The 21,244-nt window shown below is 36.7% G+C and overlaps 1 protein-coding gene across 1 annotated transcript in view; it reads right to left on the reverse strand.

Moving 5' to 3' along the window:
* The window catches only part of CCDC178 (coiled-coil domain containing 178), a 360,651-nt gene extending 341,295 nt beyond the window's left edge, over window positions 1-19,356 (reverse strand). Inside the window, exons 1-5 of the mRNA XM_040264241.1 lie at window positions 19,275-19,356; window positions 18,571-18,660; window positions 14,216-14,355; window positions 3,631-3,653; window positions 523-608 (exon numbers count right to left, since the gene is read on the reverse strand). Coding sequence (XP_040120175.1) covers window positions 523-608; window positions 3,631-3,653; window positions 14,216-14,355; window positions 18,571-18,660; window positions 19,275-19,356 — 421 coding nt within the window. The remainder of the gene's footprint in view (window positions 1-522; window positions 609-3,630; window positions 3,654-14,215; window positions 14,356-18,570; window positions 18,661-19,274) is intronic.
* Window positions 19,357-21,244: the final 1,888 nt, after the last annotated feature.

A 21,244-nucleotide genomic window follows, 5' to 3' on the forward strand; every position in this document is an offset into this window, starting at 1 on the left:
AAAGAGCCGGACATAACTGAGTAACTGAATTGAACTGAACCATATATATATATATATATATATATATGAGCTGTAATGTCCAATATGGTAGCCATGAACCACATGTGATTAATATATATTTAAATGCAAGTTAAAGTTAAACTTAACATTTAAATTCCTCAGTGTCACCATATTTTAAGTGCTTGTAGCTACATGTGGCTAGCAGTTACCCTACTGGACAATGAGACAAAATATATTTCTATTATCACAGAAAGTCCTAATGGACAGTACTGGATTACCATTAGCTTCCTGAGAAGTAGAGAGGGAAGGACCTAGAGCAGTATATAGTATATTACAGTAATTAATAAATATTTGTTGAATAAGTATTTAATCAAACAGTACAGGAGGCTCTTACTTCTGTTGGACACTCATAAGAATTATAAAACTCGTGCATGATTCTTGTGAATATCAGAAATACATCAATGAAAAGCTAATGAGCTTTTAAATGTAATTCTGCTTATGTAGTGTGAGGCACAATTTTACCTCTCAGTTCTTCTGGTTTGGGCTGTTTCACTAGTGTAGCAACACTCAGATCTTTTTTCAGGTCTTCTGTGAAAGCAGTTCTGTTCCTTTATAATGGAAAAGAAGCAATCAATTAATAAAGAAGGACTGTACTTACCATTAATCAAACAAATTTTAGTGATGTTTTTACACTGAATTTAAAATGTCTATAGTGACACTTACTATACATGTTAATGGTACTATTTAAGAAATTAAAATAGCAAAATTCTAATTGGTAATGACATTTATACTTCATGGTAAATTAACAGTAATTTAAAATTTGTTAAAATGACTTGAAATTTTTTGAGAGATAGTAAGGCAGTATTTTTTTTTTTTAATGATATTAGTCTCTTCTGAGAAAGCTGCTATCAGGAAAAAAAAAGAGAACTTACTGAAAATAATTTGAAAGTTATTTCTCCAATTACAGTTTAGCAGTTTCTGGGAAGACAATACAAAATGTAAGGAGCAAAAATATGATTTAATATTTGAAGTTAATAATATTTTAGAAAAATATCCAAATTTTCTTTTCTGAAGAACTTTTCTAGTGAAAGTTCTATATATTGAATAATGAAACATTTCTCATTGTCAGTATTTACCTGGCCCAATTCATGAATACTAGACTAGTTTAAATTGTATTTATTTTATATTTACTCTATTTTTGACTGTGCTACATCTTTATTGCTGCACATGGGCTCAGTAGTTGCATTTCCCAGCTCTAGAGCACAAGATCAGTAGTTGCGGCACATAGACTTTAGTTGCTCCAGGGCATGTGGGATCTTCCTGGATCAGGGATTGAACCCATGTCTCCTGCATTGGCAGGTGCATTCTTCACCACTGAGTCACCAGTGTAGCCCCTTCCAATGTATATAAAAAGAAGTACACTTCCTCTGATAAAAGTCACAAGAAAATAACACCAAAGCAGAATATTTCATTTTACACATGTTGTAGCATGTATCAGAACGTCATTACTTTTTATAATTGAATAATATTCCATTGTACAGATATACCATTGTTTATTAATCTATGAGTCCATTGAAGGATTTGAGGTCATTTCCACCTTTTGGCTATTGTGAATACTGATGATAACAAACATTTATACAAAAGTTTTTGTGTGAACACTGGTTTTGACATCTTTTGGGTACATATATCAGAGTGGAATTGCTGGGTTATATGTTAATTCTACATTTAGCTTTTTGAAGAAACAGCAACATTTTCACAGTGGTTGGTCCAATTCTTCATTCCCAGTAGCACTGTATGAGGGTTCCAGTGTTCAATAAAAGTGGCAAGATGGCTATCCTTGTTTTGTTCTTGATCTTGGATTATACAGTTAGGTTACTGGATTAGGTGTATTTCTTTCCATATAATCATTTATGGCTATGAATTTTCCTCTGGGCACTGCTTTTACTTCATCAATTCAGTTGTGATACACAGTGTTTTGATTTTCATTCATCTCAAAATACTTTTAATTACCTCCAGAGATTACAAATTGTCTCTGTTTTTTTATAGCATGCTGTCTAATTTATATATATATATATACACATACATATATATATATATATATACACACGTATATATATCTATATGAATTTTCTAGGTTTCCTCCTCAGCTGATGAACATCTCTAGTTTTTCATTTCAGTTATTGTACCTTTTAGCTCTAAAATGTCTATTTGGATCTTCCTTATAATTTCTTTTTTTTTTTTCATTGATATTCTATATTTGTTGAGACATTAATCTCCTGCTTTTGTTGTATTTTTGTCCACAGTTTATCTCTTTGAGGGTATTTGAGACAGTTGATTTAAAGTCTTCGTCCAATAAGCATAATGTCATGCTTCCTCAGAGTATTTTCTTCATTTGTTTTTCCCCTTAATAATGGAAGTAAATTTTCTTTTATTCTTCCCCTGCCTCATAATTTTTGTAAAAACCTGGAAATTTTGAGTACTCTAATGTGATATGAAAATAAGATTACCATCCCTCTATTGTGCTTACTTTTGATGTTTGTTGTGGGTTGCATTTAGTGATTCTTCCAAACACTTACTGTAATATTAATATCAGATTCTTTTTCACTTGGGGTCACCAAAGTGTTTCTTAGCTTATTGGTGAAGTTGAGCTTTGTCCAAGTTACCTTAAATACTTGAGGTTAGAAAAAAAAAGAAAAGAAAAAGGGAAAACTATATGCTTGCTTGGAGTACTTCTTTCATGCTTATTCAGAATGTTTATAACTCTGCCTCTACCTTCAGTTCTTGCCTGTGTAGATCCTAAGGCTAGCCAGAGATAAAAGATTAAGTCTTCTTGGTCTTTCCTGAGCATGTGTACAACACTGTTCATATTTGTGCATTTTACAATTATCCAATATATATGAGAACTTTGAAAAATCCTATTCCCCCATTTATAATATCTCTTTCCCCAAACTCTTCATTCCCAGGCATTCTGGTCTTTTCAGTGTCTGTCCCAAATTATCCACAATCTTAGACACTGGTGACAAGTATATGACCTTAAATACTTTCAGGAAACACTGCCTGGAGGTGGTTCCAGCTCTGTAATTTCTCTAAATCAGGAAAAACAAAGTCAGTCTTTGTGTTAGTCCCTTTAGGGAGTCATCAGACTTATCAAAACAGTGAATTATAATTCTTTGAGAATAAGATCTGTACTGTTTCCTCTGGCACTAGCAATCTGTACAAATTCAGGCTATTTGCTTCATGACCACCACTGATCTGAGGGTTGGAGGATGGCAAGTGGGACATTTCAAATGCCACAGCCCTTCCTTCAGGCAAGTCAGCCACTCTTTCTGCATTAATTTTTCCCCTTATTGTTGCAAGTTTTGGACTAGATTTCAGATTTCTGCAGAAGCTGATTCTGACCAATTTTTGCCAAAATTTATAGATGCTTTTATGGTAGGACAGAGCCCTGGAGATTCCTATTCTGTTATTTCCAGTTACATCCTGATTCTTAAATTTTTAAAAATAAATATTAATATATAATGTAAAATTCTGCTCTCAATATCTTTTTTCTTTTGAAATAAATTTATTTACAGCAGATTAATCATCAAAATTTGAACATAAAAATGTAAAAGAAGTGTGAACTGTTCTTACCATTCTTCCAAAGAAGTTTCAAACTGTCAAAATAAAAGATGAAAATCAAATCTTTAAGGTCTCAAATCAATAATAGATTTAACTAACACCTTAACTCACTAACAAAATTGCAAACACTCTACATCCTCCTGTTTGTTTCTGTCAAATTATACTCTGTTGTTTCCACAACAAGTATACTTTTATCTTAGCTAGCCTTATTCTTTTATTATCACTCTCACCTAATTGTTCTCACCCTGCACCTGTTTCTAAACTTTACCTTTACCCTAAGAGTCAGTTCAAATGCCATTTACTCCTAACAGACTTTCCACATAATCAGAAGTACATACTACCCATTAAATTTCAATACACTACCATAAAGTGGAAAACACATAATTACATGTTAAGTTTACCAATATTTAGTTTTTCATAGAATTACCCCACTTCTGGACTATAAAATCCTTGGTAGGATTTATGTTGTACAGATGTATTCTAACACTGCCTTGGGCTATAAAAGGCAAAAATTAACAAAAACACAGAATATATAGCCAGAATGTTATGGATTTCATGGATAATATCCAATTCAACATTTTAAATCGACATACATGATCACTTCTCAATTCCCATATCACACCAAAATTTTGGAGAAAAATATATAGGCACATTAGTAACATCACTGGACAATATATTTGAGAATTCCCGAAACAGAGTAATCAGATGAGACTGATGGTAAAAACGGGGCAAAGAAAAGTATAACTCAGAAGAGACAAGTGGAAGCAAGGACATGGAAGCAACCTAGATATCCATCAACAGATGAATGGATAAAGAAGTTGTGGTACAAATACACAACAGAATATTATTCAGCCATAAAAAGGGACACATTTCAGTTAGTTCTAATGAGGTAGATGAACCTAGAGCCTAGTATACAGAGTGAACTAAGTCAGAAAGAGAACAATAAATATCACATATTAATGCATATATATGCAATCTAGAAAGATGGTACCAATGAACCTATTTTCAGGGCAGATGTTCAGCTGGTTTTATAAAAGGCAGAGAAACCAGAGATCAAATTGCCAACATCCACTGGATCATTAAAAAAGCAAGAGAGTTCCAGAAAAACATCTATTTCTGCTTTATAGACTATGCCAAAGCCTTTGACTGTGTGGATCACAATAAACTGTGGAAAATTCTGAAAAAGATGGGAATACCAGACCACCTGACCTGCCTCTTGAGAAACCTGTATGCAGGTCAGGAAGCAACAGTTAGAACTGGACATGGAACAACAGACTGGTTCCAAATAGGAAAAGGAGCCCATCAAGGCTGTATATTGTCACCCTGCTTATTTAACTTCTATGCAGGGTACATCATGAGAAACACTGGACTGGAAGAAACACAAGCTGGAATCAAGATTGCCAGGAGAAATATCAATCACCTCAGATATGCAGATGACACCACCATTATGGCAGAAAGTGAAGAGGAACTAAAAAGCCTCTTGATGAAAGTAAAAGAGGAGAGTGAAAAAGTTGGCTTAAAGCTCAACATTCAGAAAACTAAGATCATGGCATCTGGTCCCATCACTTCATGGGAAATAGATGGGGAAACAGTAGAAACAGTGCAAGACTTTATTATTTGGGCTCCAAAATCACTGCAGATGGTTACTGCAGCCATGAAATTAAAAGATGCTTACTCCTTGGAAGGAAAGTTATGACCAACCTAGATAGCATATTCAAAAGCAGAGACATTACTTTGCTGACTAAGATCCATCTAGTCAAGGCTATGGTTTTTCCTGTAGTCATGTATGGATGTGAGTTGCACTGTGAAGAAGGCTGAGCACCAAAGAATTGATGCTTTTGAACTGTGGTGTTGGAGAAGACTCTTGAGAGTCCCTTGGACTGCAAGGAGATCCAACCAGTCCATTCTGAAGGAGATTAGCCCTGGGATTTCTTTGGAAGGAATTATGCTAAAGCTGAAACTCCAGTACTTTGGCTACCTCATGTGAAGAGTTGACTCATTAGAGATGACTTTGATGCTGGGAGGGATTGGGGGCAGGAGGAGAAGGGGACGACCGAGGATGAGATGGCTGGATGGCATCACTGACTCAGTGGACGCGGCTCTGAGTGAACTCCGGGAATTGGTGATGGACAGGGAGGCCTGGCGTGCTGCAATTCATGGGGTTGCAAAGAGTCAGACACGACTGAGCGACTGAAGAGAACTGAACTGAACTGAATGGAGATGCTGCCATAAAGAACAGACTACACAGTGGGGAAGGAGAGGAAATGATGAATTGGAAGAGTAACACTGAAACATATACATTGCCATCTATAAAACAGATAGTCAGTGGGACTTTGCTCTGTGTTGCAAGGGGCTCAAACCCAGTGCTCTGTGACAACAGAGAGGAGTGGGATGGAGTGGGAGGTGCAAGGGAGGTTCAAGAGAGAAGGGACATATGTATACCTATGGCCTATTCATGTTAATGTATGGCAGAAATCAATACAATATTATAAGGCAATTATCCTCCAATTAAAAAGAAATAAATACTTTTTTTTTTTAAGAAACAACAAGTGGAGACTATTTCAGGGAAGGTGAAAAGTTTCTGTGTGGAACTCATGAAAAATTCCCAGTATGTGAGAATAAGCTGCTGATAACCAAAGTAAATGCTTCCCTGGTGGCTCACACAGTAAAGTGTCTGTCTGCAATGTGGGAAACCTGGGTTCGATCCCTGGGTTGGGAAGATTCCTTGGAGAAGGAAATAGCAATCCACTCCAGTATTCTTTCCTGCAGAATTCCATGGACAGGGGAGCCTGGTAGGCTACAGTCCAGGGGTAGCAAAGAGTCAGACATGACTGGATTTAGAAAAGGCAGAGGAAGCAGAAATCAAATTGCCAACATCAGTTGGATCATAGAAAAAGAAAGAGAGTTCCAGAAAATTATCTACTTCTGCTTTATTGACTATGCCAAAGCCTTTGATTGTGTGGACCGCAACAAACTCTGGAAAATTCTGAAAAAGATGGGAATACCAGACCACCTGACCTGCCTCTTGAGAAATTGGTATGCAGGTCAGGAATCAACAGTTAGAACTGGACATGGAACAACAGACTGGTTCCAAATAGGAAAAGGAGTATGTCAAGGCTGTATATTGTCACCCTGCTTATTTAACTTCTATGCAGAGTACAACATGAGAAATTCTGGGCTGGAAGAAGCACAAGCTGGAATCAAGATTGCCAGGAGAAATATCAATAACCTCAGATATGCAGATGACACTACCCTTACGGCAGAAAGCAAAGAAGCACTAAAGAGCCTCTTGATGAAAATGAAAGAGGAGAGTGAAAAAGTTGGCTTAAAGCTCAACATTCAGAAAACTAAGATCATGGCATCTGGTCTCATCACTTCATGGGAAATAGATGGGGAAACAGTAGAAACAGTGGCAGACTTTATTTTTTTTTAGACTCCAAAAATCACTGCAGGTGGTAACTGCAGCCATGAAAGCAAAAGACACTTGCTCCTTGGAAGAAAAGTAGTGAGCAACCTAGACAGCATATTAAAAAGCAGAGACATTACCTTGCCAAGAAAGGTCCATCTAGTCAAAGCTATGGTTTTTCCAGTAGTCATGTATGGATGTGAGAGTTAGACTATAAACAAAGCTGAGTCCCACAGAATTGATGCTTTTGAACTGTGGTGTTGAAGACTCTTGAGAATCCCTTGGACTTCAAGGAGATCAAACCAGTCAGTGCTATATGAAATCAGTCCTGAATATTCATTGGAAGGACTGATGCTGAAGCTGAAACTCTAATACTCTGGCCACCTGATGAGAAGAACTGACTCATTAGAAAAGATCCTGATGCTGGGAAAGATTGAGGGCAGGAGAAGGGGATGACAGAGGATGAGATGGTTGGACTGTATCACTGACTCAATAAACATGAGTTTGGGTAAACCCGGGGGTTGGTGATGGAAAGGGAAGCTGACATGCTATAGGCCACGGGCTTGCAAAGAGTCAGACACAACTCAGCGACTGAACTGAACTGAACTGGACCAAAGTAAATAATGGAGGGGCTGCCTGTGATGAGACAGGTCACTCCAGTCTGCTGCTTTCCATCCAAAGAATCCAGAATACACAGCCAAAAAGTTACCCTCTCAACATTGCCATGAGAAAAATTCTCTGACCACACTGGAGATATGCCCAAGTTGGAGAGAATATCTAAGAATGTAAGTTATTGCTCTAGAGAGAAGCAAAATAGAGCTTCCACAACCAGCAGAATCTCACATAGATCCAAACAAGTCCATGCGGAAAAACAAAAGCAGATGTACGAATGACTGAAAAGATTATAAGTGGCTATAAACTCAAAAGTAAGCTTATTAAGGCAAATGGAAAGGCCCACAACTTTCTTGCTTAAGCATATTACTTCCTATTCACAAAGAGCCTGAGCAGAAATTTTTATATGCTGGACAAAAGCCTTTGACGTAAGCAGACTCTGACAATTACTAAAAAGCAAACAAATAATAACAGCAACAAAAAGCAACAAAAACTTATGCCAGCAACCAGTAATCAGTTTGGTTTATCATTTATAAATACAAGGACAAAAAAGAGTATCCAAATATTTGAAAAAAGTTTATAGCATGAAAAATAACAATTTATTCAGATATAACAGAAATACTAGAATGAATATAAGTGAATATATAATAAACTGAAGGCATATATATCTTTTCTCCACAATATTATAAAAGAGAAAAACTAAATTTGGTATGAGTTTCTTTGGACTTCCCAGTTGCACTAGCAATAAAAAACTGCCTGTCAACACAGGAGTCACAGGAGATGCAGGTTCGATCCCTGGGTCGGGAAGATTCCCCTGCAGGAGGAAATGGCAACCCACTCCAGTATTCTTTCCTGGAGAATCCGATGGACAGAGGAGCCTGGCAGGCTATGGTCCACAGGGTCGCAAAGAGTTGGACACAACTGAAGCAACTTAGCATGCATGCACACATGAATGTCATTATTTAAATACAAAACAGACTAAAATAAGTAATCATTTCATTACCCATGTATGTGAGAGGATAGGGACTTTCCTGGCTGTCCAGTGGTTAAAAATCTGCCTTAAAATACAGGGGACACAGGTTCAACTCCTGACTGGGTACTAAGATCCCACAGTGCCAAGCACCAAAGCCTGCATGCCACAAAACTAAGCCTGCATGCCACAACTAGAGAGCCTGCGTGCCACGACTAGAGAGTATGCGTGCCACGACTAGACAACATGCGTGCCACGACTAGACAACATGCTTGCCACGACTAGACAACATGCGTGCCATGACTACCGGAGCCCACTTGCCACAACTAGAGAGTCCATGCACCTCAACAAATGATCCCGCTTGAGGCCACAAAGATCCCACGAGCTGCAACTAAGACCCAATGCAGCCAAATAAATTTTAAAACAGAATAGTCAAAGAAATTTAAAAATGAAAAAAAAAAAATGGATGGAACTACCTACCAAATATAAAAGTATATTATGAAGCATGTAATTAGAAGGAGCAAGTTTCATTTTCAACACTATACAGAATCGAATTTTCCATTTTACTCACTTTAATTTGTGGCATATGATGCAGATATGCCTGTATACTTCAGGGTCATATTTACCAATGCAGAGTTACTGCTGCATAATAACCATTCTTAAACTCAGTGGTTAAAAATAATCCCCATTTTATTTGCTCATAATTTTGTGAGTCACCAATGTATGATGGGCTCAGCTGTGTGATTTTTTGGGCACTAATATGACCTCAAACTAATGCAGTCATCTGGCACCTTGACTAGGATAGGTAGTTCAAGACAACGTCACTCAGAAGTGATGGTTTGTGACTGCTGTAGGTTGGGCCTGTCCCTCCACTTGGTCATTTATCTTCAAGGAGGCTAGATTATGCTTCTTTACCTGGTGAACTTATGGCAGCAGAAGAGCAAAGGCAGAAGCTTCAAAGCCTCTTGAGACTTTTCTTTTTATTTTATTTTTTTAAGGTTTTTTTTTATTTATTTTTTATTTTACTTTACAATTCTGTATTGGTTTAGAAGTTGTATGACACTTCTTCTGATACATTTGTTGTTTAAGTCACAAGTCCAAATCTATGTTTAAAGGTTGAGAGAATAGACTATCTGTTAAGGTAAGGAGATGGAAAGGAGGAGGGTAGCCATTTTTAATCCACCATTATCTTATCTTTGACTTCAAGTACATACATGTGTCCTAGATGTAAAACGTCTCAAAGATTTAAATATAACTGCTAAAACCATAAATGTCTTGTTCTAGCCACAAAGCTTGTATGTGTGTGTGTGTACACGCATGCATGAAGCAACAGATAACAGAAAAAACAAGTTACTTTTCCAAAGATATTTTCATTAGAATAATGGGGGCCAAATACAGACTGCAATGAATGAATGAGTATTTGGGAGGTGAGGAATCAGAGATACTAAATTTAGGCAACTCTTTTCAGATGTTAAGTGTAATGAGAAGAGAGACTGAAAAGGGGATGGATATATTTAAGAGTATGTATGGAATAAAAAGAAATTTTCTGAAAACAAGAAAAATCAATATTTTAAATGTTGATAGGAGTGAGTTAAGAAAAACAGGGGATTTGGAAGATAGGATGGTGAGAAAAACGCCTGATGGAAAAGACAGAAGATGGAATGCAGGTAAAGGGGGAGCCATTGTGGTGAAGGGGGAAATATTCCACAGAAGGACAAAGAGATTATTATGTTTGTGGAATTCAAGAATGTGCACAGGTGAGATAAAGGGGCTTGAGGCATTTGCTATTTCGTCTCCTATTCTCTTTGAGGAGTAAGAGATGAAAGAGTAGTGAGGAGGAGGATTTGGAAACCTACACAAAAGAGAGGACTGGAGAAGCCACCAAAGAATACTAGAGAAAGTTCAGGTTGACAAATAGAAAGATTTCAGAGCACTATTAAAGGTCTCATTGAGGCTGGAAACCATGAATGCATAATATTTCAAATATGGATTATTAACATAATGTTCTCCATCACTATTCAGAAGCCTGGATGTAGAAGTGAAGATGGCGGACCGTTAACAAGAGCTCATCAGATTTGGCATTTTGTCAGACTAAAAGGAAGGCAAGATAAAGAAGTAAAGAATTAAATATATCTATTGGTGAGTGTTTTAGGAGATGAACTGATTAGGCAAGCAAGTAAAAATATTGGTATGATACAATGGGAACAGTGATCTGAGGTTTGAAGTTTCAAATGAAACAGAATTAACAGAATGAAAGAACTCAAAGTATTGGATCAAGGAGATGAGATGATCAAATACAAGGGTTTCAGAATTAAAAACAGTTACAAAATGGTATAAGTAAAGCAAGGTTTTCCAATTATAAGCCTTTTAACATTCATGTTATTGGGTCCTCACAGTTGATATACTCTTAAGTAGAGAGATTATTTAGTATAGTAGTCAATAGGATGTTCCTAGCTCTGAGACACACCTGGTCTGGATACTGGCTCTGGGAGAAAGGAGAAATCAATTTTTGGAATCATTTTCCTCATCCATAATTGGGGGATATTGGCAGTTTCTACCTCACAAGGTTTCCATAAGGATTCAAAAATTATGTATATTAAGTGTTTAATACAGCCTGTGATATGCAGTAAACAATAAATATTAGCTATATTATTATTGCCATTAATGATAAAGTTATTACTTGTATACAATGAATTTTTAATATTTAAAGAATGATTTCTAAATAGTTTCTCTCTGAGCCATTCTTTTAAGTCATGGTAGCATCTTAATGACTTGTATTGATTAAATGAAAAAGAAACTTTCAACTGAGTAGAGATAATTTCAAATTAAATAAAATCATCTCTAGTCTAGGCAGTGTGGGCATATAAGGTAGAAGAAAAGCAAATCAAAACCTCTTATTTGTATGGGAAGATATCCAGGTGATTACTTCCATCATTTTCCAATGTTTTCTCACTCTTATAAAAAATAAATATAGGTAAAATGTTCACAGTAACTCTACTTTGAGGAATTTTCTTTTAAAGATTCAGAATTACATTTAAACATCTATGAATGGATAGAGAAACTTATGGCAGCTGGCTTATTTACATAATATATCTACAGAAAAAGGCTGCTTTTTTTCAATTTTCCTTAAAATAAGCTGTAAAATACTTAGCTTATTTTGTGAATTACTTTACCTGAGGTCATTTTTTGGGCTTCCCTGGTGGCTCAGCAGTAAAGAATCTGCCTGAAGGAAACTTAGATTTGATCCCTGGGTCAGGAAGATCCCCTGGAAGAGGGCATGACAGCCCACTCCAGTATTCTTGCCTGGAGAATCCCATGGACAGAGGAGCCTGGAGGGCTACAGATCATAGGGTCACAGAGTTGGACACAACTGAAGCAACTAAGCATGCATGCATAAGGTCATTGTTTTAGCTAGCCCATTAACCATTGTTTTTAAGTTAGCTAACTGCTCAGAATCCCGAGCAGGAATGGGTAATGAACATGGGCTTTGGCAACAGGTGGAGTGTGATCAAATCCCAACTCTGTTTCATGACCATAAATAAGACTCTAAATTATTTAAAATTATTATTTCTCCATCTATCAGTTAGACAGAACAGTAACCACTCAACAATAGTTCTCAGTTATATTATAGCAGTGGCCCCAGCCTTTTTGGCACCAGGGACAGGTTCCACAGAAGACAGTTTTTCCAAGAACCAGGCTTGGGGGATGGTTTGGGGATGATTCAAGCACATAACATTTATGGAGCATAGTACTTCTAATCTAATGCCACTGTTGATTGACAGGAGTTATCAGTGTGAGGCCAAAGGTTGGGGCCTTTGACTATTCATATACACCTATCAATCTATTTTCATCATGTTAGCAACATACATAATTGTTAATTAAAACACTCGTGAAGTGTAGAGCATATCGTGTTCTGTCTGTGCTCAGCTGTTTCCAACTCTCTGCAACCCCATGGACTGTGGCTCATCAGACTGTTCTGTCCACGGATTTTCCAGGTAAGAATACTGGAGTGGGTTACCAATCTCTCCTCCAGGTGACCTTCCCGACCCAGGAATTGAACTCAAGTCTCTTATGTCTCCTGCATTGGCAAGCGGATTCTTTTACCACTGAGCCACCTGGGAAGTCCCAGCATATCATATTAATTAATGTTAATTCTCTTCTATGTACTTATACTCTTCAAGGCCCAGGCCACCATCAGACAGATGACCTGCAAAGCATTTTCTGAAGGAGTGTTCTAATTTGGGGAACAAAGCAGCAACAGATATAAATACTAACATAGAATGATATAAATAATGTTATAGAAATAACAATACATAGTCAATATATATTGAGTGCATGTCATATGTTATCTAACACGATATCATTATCACCATTCTCATCTAAATTCACAGAAGTTGTGGCTCTTAGGGCTGTGATCTTAAATTCTGCACTCTAATTCCTCTGAAAGGAAACAACACCTTAGATCAAGCAAGACAGGGGCCCACTGGAACTCTCTCAGAGCCAGAAACAGTAACAGTGATCAAGGAAAAGAAATAGCACATATTTCTGGCAAACTTTTGTTCCCATCTGGGCAGTGTAGTTGTGTATTAATTACTTCAGTTCAGTCGCTCAGTTGTGTCTGACTCTCTGCGACCCCATGAATCGCAGCACACCAGGCCTCCCTGTCCATACCAACTCCCAGAGTTTACCCAAACTCATGTCCACTGAGTCAGTGATGCCATCCAGCCATCTCATTCTCTGTCATCCCCTTCTCCTCCTGCCCCCAATCCCTCCCAGCATCAGGGTCTTTTCCAATTAATTACTTAGAAATGTAACATGAATAAAAGGTATGAGAAGGTTTTTAATCATTCCTAAATAATCCTTTGAAAATAACAGATAGTTATAGTAACTTCAAGATTAAACCCTCTTCAGAATAATAAAGGTACATTTTAACATTAAAAGGACAAAGAATCATTGTATTCTCTTTTAACAGACCTGTTAAGTATTTCTTTAGAACTAAATAACTCATTAGAAAGGGCATTCTGTCCTTTTATACACCAATTTACTTATCTAAACATCTTATCAACTTAGTGTCCCTGAAAAGGATGTAAATACTATTTAATTTACTAGTCAAGTTGGCTTATGGAAATTACTACTTAGCATGCTTGCCGCTGGATAAAGAACAAACATGCAGAAGAAAAAAAAATCTATTTAATAAGGTCATTTCACCCTTCTGAAGTGACACTATCAAAAACATGTCCAGATTAGTAAATTGTGCAACTGAGCAAAGACTTCTTCTATAAAGAAGTCCAAGAATCATTAAAAATAAATAAAAAAATAACTCCTGGGGTTCTTTAAGTAACAGACCCTGATAGGCCCTATGTTGTTTAGTCACTCAGTCGTGTCTGACTCATTCATGACCTCATGGACCATAGCCCACCAGGCTCCTCTGCCCAGGGGATTTCCCAGGCAAATACTACAGTAGGCAGCCATTTCCTTCTCCAGGGGATCTTCCTGACCCAGGGACTGAATAGGCGTTAATTGCTTGGTAGGTGGATTCTTTACCACTGAGCCACCAGGGAAACCAATAGACCCTATACAAAAATTTTAGCATGTTAGATATGACTTACCCGTTTCAGATGCTCCTGTATTTTAGACTCCACATCTTCAATGTGTGCAATCATCTTGTTGACACATGGAGCTGGGATGTTTACTAAAGCACAGCTTTCACGTCGGCACGGGTAGCCAAAGTAAAGGCCTTTATTCACCTCTACAGATAAACCAGACAGAGGACATCAGTTCGCAGTTATATACAGAATAGTAAACCTTGACGTTCAGAAGGTACAAAAAGTATTCTGCTTTACTAGCACTAACACTCCAGCTTCAATCAACAGATTGATAAATGTCAGAGAATTATAGAATGAACCTTCCAATAATTGGAAAACTAAAATATAATGATCATTTATAATATAAAAATAAACCTAAGAAGTGAGAACAAAACTTTAAGAAAATTTAAACGTTGAAGTGTTCCATGGCATCATGAAAAAAGAAAGAAAAAAGGCAGAAAATCAGTTAATCCATTTGTTTCTACATAGACCTTGAATCACTTAAGAAGTGACTTTGACATATATTTTAAATTCTCCTCTCAAAGAGACACCACATGTTCCAGTGTAAATAATATCCAACCACTCATGCATTGAAGTTCTTCCTTAAATACAGCATGGTTTCTCCTGCTGAAAAATAAATAAATAAAAGCAGGTCCCCATCATCCTCATAATAACCTCATTTTCCACCTTCCATTTCTGAAAATTGAAGTCTCATGCGAAGAGTGATTGATGTTCTCACTGTGGCATTCAAGTTGTATTCATCATAAAATCCACTCAGTCTGATGTGCCTCAGTGATTCTAATCCTGGTATGTCCCGAATCAACTGAAGGTTGCAGAAGCTCAGCAAAGTTGTCCATGAAGCTCCACCAAAGTGCTTACTTGCAGTCCTGTGGCCTCTAAGGACCCTGTTGAGCTGGATTACAGCTGCAATCACTGATCTTAAATGCAAGACATAAAATAGGCTTGGGGCCTCAGTGAGAACAGACTGATGTTCTCATTGCAGTTGACCTTGAGGAACACGGAAGCAATGCTGTTGCCTCCAGTCTGCGCCTTTTGTTTCACAACACATAGATAGTGTCAACACATAGAGATGGTAAATATTTTAGACAGCTTCATATAAACTGAGGTCTTTTAAATATCTTTAGATGAAATCTCAAAATATCCTCCTCCAAATATATGTTATCTGTCAAAATAGCATAGGTTTCATTTATCAATGTGTCTATCCCATATATGTTCATATCCTAAATGCAGAATAATAGTCCATATAGGAAAAAAAATACATATTTTTTGACATTTTTGAGCACTAAATATATGTACCAAACATGGGGCTATGCTAAGCACTTTTGATGCCACATTTTATTTAATTTTCACAACAATCAATTGAAATAGGTTCTTGTCTTGCTTTCATATATTAGGAAATCAAAGCTTACAGAAGTTGGTACATCAAGTGTTGCACAGCACAGAGCTGAGAGGTAGGAGAGCTGGGACTTAAACTATTTCTCTCTGGCTTGGGAGTATATACAATACCATGAAGGTTGTTTTTATATTTAAAAATGAGGTGAAATGAAAAGAAGTGTTTCTAAAAGGATATCTCAGGGACATCTCAAGTTTCACGTCACTTATTTGTGAAGTTCGAATGTTCCTTCAAGGTAACAGTGCTGATATTCTAATGTATTTTACTTTGCTTTGACCATGGTGAACACACACACTTGGAGTGACTATTTTTTTTTGTTATATTCTATTTTCCTCTTTATTTCATACACAGATGTATTTTTTCATCTCTGTAACACTCAGAGGACCAAAAAAGATAAAAAACCCAAGCTGGTAAAAATTACATATTGATCTCTTATCCAAATATCCTAATACAGACAAGTTGTCCAGCCATCTAAAAATAGGGTTTTAATATACATTTAACAAGCAGACAATTTTTCTTATAGTTAAAGCATTTGTTTTGCGTCATTAAATGTGGAGAAAACAAGGAGGGCAATGACTCATTTCACATTTTTCTACATGTGCCATTCTCAACCTACCAGATGAGTTATTCATTAATTTCCAGAGCACTCCATGGTTTAGGATTAACATTTTACATACGGTAAAGTGGGGAAAAGGAAATATTGTAAAGTTAGAGTTTGCACTAAAAGTCTACAAAAGACACGGCACTACAAGCAGCACAAGAAAGAACAAGAATCTATGAGTTCTTATTAATGCTTTATCCTAATACTAAGGGTATGAGTTACAACTTTCCTTTCTGCTTCTTTTTCATGTTACACTTAGGACACTAAACTTGCTGTCTCTGGTCATTCATTTATCAGCTTGACTGACTGATAACTGTGATTTTTAAGATAAAACTAATCAATCTCTAACCTTAGATTTCTCACTGAATGCATGAACCAGATGGCAGGGTGTTATATAAGATCATTTTCACCTACAACTCCATGATACAATGAATTAACAGTTTTAGTCAAACATTAAGTTGACAGAGCTTTACCTTGTAAAGCCCGTGCATAAAAAATTGGGTAAGTATTTCAAGAATTAAACTCAGGCAGGACACTCATTCTCTCTAAAAACCAGCCCAACTCCAACATCCTTGCTCAGAATCGATGCATAAGAGTAAGATCCTTCTGGAGCTAACCAGAGTTGAGGTTTGTTGAGACTGCAACATGAAACTTCCATTTGAGAAAAAATATGGATGGTCTGATTGTGTGGGCAAAGGGTTGTTTATGTTCATTAACTGCCAACTCTCCTCGCTCAATGAATTAGATCCTTACACAGTTTATTCACACAAGCCCTATAATTTAAGATTTTATCACTACCATTCTTCCTTCTCTTCTGCTTTTAATATGTAACTCCTTTACATCCATCACTGAAATTATTGTATCATGCCTTTATCTGAAGTCAGTTCTCTGAGGAAAAACTCTTATCCAAACACAGATTTTTTTTTTTTCTCACATTCCATTACCCCTTTTAATATCCTGGTTTTCTTCCAAAATGTAGAATAAGCTAGTGCTCGTAAGTTTAGAAATAATTTCTTCTCCTTGCAAAGCCTCTGTGTGATGAACAGAAAGTACTGTTAACTTTTTTTTTTAATGAAAAACAAAGCTCCTTTTAGTTTTGTTATACACTGGCGGTGGGGGAACTTAGGAAGAGACCTTTCCCTGAGTAAAGAATGAATGGGCAGATTGATAGAAATCATCCAATCTAAAGAAAAGAAATAAAAATGAAGAAAAAAGAACAGATCCTCAAGGAATTCTAGGGAAAAAAATCAAACATAGTCAAAGTCCAGCATAGGTGAAGTTGAGGGTCTGGAAGGAAAAGAGAGGGAAATTTGGAGAGAAAAATATTTGAAGAAATAACAGCCAAAAAAATTTCAAAATCTCATGAGAAACATCAACTCACACATCCAAGAAGTTCAACAAATCTCACACAATACAAAAATAGAAAGAGAACTATGTCTGAGAACATCAATTAAAGAGAGAAAACCAATTAAAGAGGAAATCTTTAAAGCGGCCAGATACAAAAGGACATATTACATATAGAGGACATGGTGTGAATAACTGCTATATTTCTCATTGGAAACAAGATAGGTCAGGACATAATAGAAGAAATAGTTTAAAAAACAAGCAGGCGATTGGGAGAGTAGTTCAGCTCAGTTCAGTCACTCAGTTGTGTCTGACTCTTTGTGACCCCACTATAGAATGGGGCTTCCCTGGTGGCTCAGATGGTAAAGAATCCACCTGCAATGTGGGAGACCCAGGTTTGATCCCTGGGTTGGGAAGATCCCCTGGAGGAGGGCATGGCAGCCCACTCCAGTATTCTTGCCTGGAGAATCCCCAGGGACAGAGGAACCTGGCAGGCTACAGGGTCACAAAGACTTGGACACGACTGAGCAATTAAGCACAGAGCATACATAAAATGCATATATTTAACCATCTCTTTCTACTTCTTTCCACATAGGATACCAGAAACACTTTCTGAGCTAACGGTTCATGGAATCTCAATGAACAATTTTAAATTCTGGATTGCACAACCCCAAAACATTAGTCCTTCTTTATTTCATTCTAAGAAACATATCCTTAATGAACTGGAAAGTTTCCAGCACACGTCAGTCCTAACATGAAGGATAAAGAAACTGCTTATTTTTAAAATTCATAAATTTCTGAAATTATAAACAATTCTTATGAATCAAATTTTAATTAACAATACACTATTTATAAAATTTATTAAAAATTATATCCATATATTATATATCAATCATTGTTAGCTATGAGTGATATTTAGGTTTATTTCTTAATAAAAATACAACACTGGCATCACAAACAAATGAGTGAATATAAATACAGTTTACATAGGTTACTATACAACTTAGATTCTGCCCTCACCTTCAGTGTTTGTCATCTTATCTTCATGAATAACCACAACAGCTTCCTCAGGGGTAACAAATCGAACCAAAGCTTGTGATGTGGCATTGTCTTTTTAAAAGAAAATAAAAATTTCAGTGAGTAGTTAATATATACATTTAAAATAAGCAAAATAATGTACAAAACTATGTTGTAAAAATGTTGTCCTTGAAAAAGCAACTATAATATTGATATTAAACAAAAACATAGTAGAATATCTTCAGATGTTTTCTTTTTCGATTGGCTTAACTCTTACAAGAAGGTATTCAAAATAGCACACACCTATTAAAAGCAAAAAAACGCATTCAGAGTAACATCACCAAAATGATGGGGTTGGAAACCCCAGCTTCCATCTACCAATAATTATTAACAATCAGACAGTGACACACAAACAAAAATAGCCTTGGGAAGTGTCAAGAGTCCACTTAAGAAACGTCAGCCACACGGACCAAACACTTAAAAAACAGAATAACCACACAAAATGGGAAGGAAGATAGCTTCATTTTGTCTGCATTATCCTGTCCTGTAAGTGACACTGGTCATGCCGAGAAAACTCTGGTCTGAAATAGTCCCTCTCCCTGCAAAAGTGTGAGCTGCCAGCTTCCCTTTGGAGGCACTGAAATGATAAACAATTCTTATGAATCAAATTTTGGGAGAACTGCACAAAGGATAGTCCTTTATTTCACCCCACTCAGAGATCAGCAAAGCTGAGAGGCATAAAGATGGCCTGGCATAGGAAAACTGGCAAAAGCTATCAACATCAGGCATGAAGCAGCAATGATCATGCCTCCCAGTGCCTGCTCTGCAGAGGACCTCAGCTTCTTTGCTGGCAAACTTGTCTTTCAGAAGCGAAAAAGAATGAGTTTCCCGACAAAAAACTGGGAGCTCATCACTATTTGACCTGCTTTATAAGAAATGCTGAAAGGAGTCTTTCAAGTTAAAAGGACATGAATTAGTAACACAAAAATAAAAACATAAAACAAGTCAGTAAAGGTAAGTGTATATTCAAATACAAAATATTCCAATACTATAGGGAGGTGTTAAATATTTAACTCTAGTATAAAAGTTAAAAGACAGGAATACTAAAATAGCTATAACTGCAGTAATTTATTAATAGATACAAAATATAAAAGATTTAAATTGTGACATCAAAGACACAAAATTTGGAAGCTGGGTATTTAAAAGGGTAGAGTTTTTGCATGTGATTGAAATTAAGTTGCTATCAGTTCAAGATAGACTGTTACATCTATAAAATAATTGATTTTAAGCCTTAAAGAAACCACAAAGCAAAAACATATAGTAGACACACAAAGAAAAAAAAGAAGGGAATCAGAGTATACTGCTATGAAAAATCATCAATTCAAAAAGGAAGACAGCAAGAGAAGAACAACTAAACAAAAGAACTACAAAACACACATAAAATAGCAACAATATGACATTAGGAAATCCTCATCTATCAATAATCACTTTAAATGAAAATGAATTAAACTCTCCAATAAAAAAGCACAGAGTGATTGAGCAAAAAAAAAAACAACAAGATGTATCTATATATATGCTACTACGAGAGCATTCTAGATTTAAGGGCATATATAAGCTCAAAATGAAGGGATGAAAAAATACATTCCTTGTAAATGGAAACCAAAAGATATCAGAGGCAACTGATACATAAATGTATATTACCTTATACATATGTACATCAGACAAAGCAAACCCATTTACAATAGCATGAAAAGAATAAAATAAATAGGAATAAACTTAACCAAGGAACTGAAACATCCATACACAAAAAACTGTAAGATACTGGTGAAAGATATATGCAGATCAGGAAGCAACAGTTAGAACTGGACATGGAACAACAGACTGGTTCCAAACAGGAAAAGGAATACATCAAGGCTGTACATTGTCACCCTGCTTATTTAACTTCTATGCAGAGTACATCATGAGATACGCTGGGCTGGAAGAAGCACAAGCTGGAATCAAGATTGCTGGGAGAAATATCAATCACCTCAGATATGCAGATGAAACCAGCCTTATGGCAGAAAGTGAAGAGGACCTAAAAAGCCTCTTGATGAAAGTGAAAGAGGAGAGTGAAAAAGTTTTTGGCTTACAGCTCAACATTCAGAAAACTAAGATCATGGCATCTGGTTCCATCACTTCATGGGAAATAGATGGGGAAACAGTGGAAACAGTGTCAGACTTTATTTTCTGGGCTCCAAAATCACTGCAGATGGTGACTGCAGCCATGAAAATAAAAGATGCTTACTCCTTGGAAGGAAAGTTATGACCAACCTAGATAGCATATTCAAAACCAGAGACATTACTTTGTCAACAAAGGTCCGTCTAGTCAAGGCTATGGTTTTTCCTGTGGTCATGTATGGATGTGAGAGTTGGACTGTGAAGAAAGCTGAGTGCCAAAGAATTGATGCTTTTGAACTGTGGTGTTGGAGAAGATTCTTGAGAGTCCCTTGGACTACAAGGAGATCCAACCTGTCCATTCTGAAGGAGATCAGCCCTGGGATTTCTTTGGAGGGAATGATGCTAAAGCTGAAACTCCAGTACTTTGGCCACCTCATGCAAAGAGCTGACTCATTGGAAAAGACTCTGATGCTGGGAGGGATTGAGGGCAAGAGGAGAAGGGGATGACAGAGGATGAGAT

Source organism: Oryx dammah, unplaced genomic scaffold, assembly GCF_014754425.2.
Source record: "Oryx dammah isolate SB20612 unplaced genomic scaffold, SCBI_Odam_1.1 HiC_scaffold_22, whole genome shotgun sequence".
Lineage (NCBI taxonomy): Eukaryota > Metazoa > Chordata > Mammalia > Artiodactyla > Bovidae > Oryx > Oryx dammah.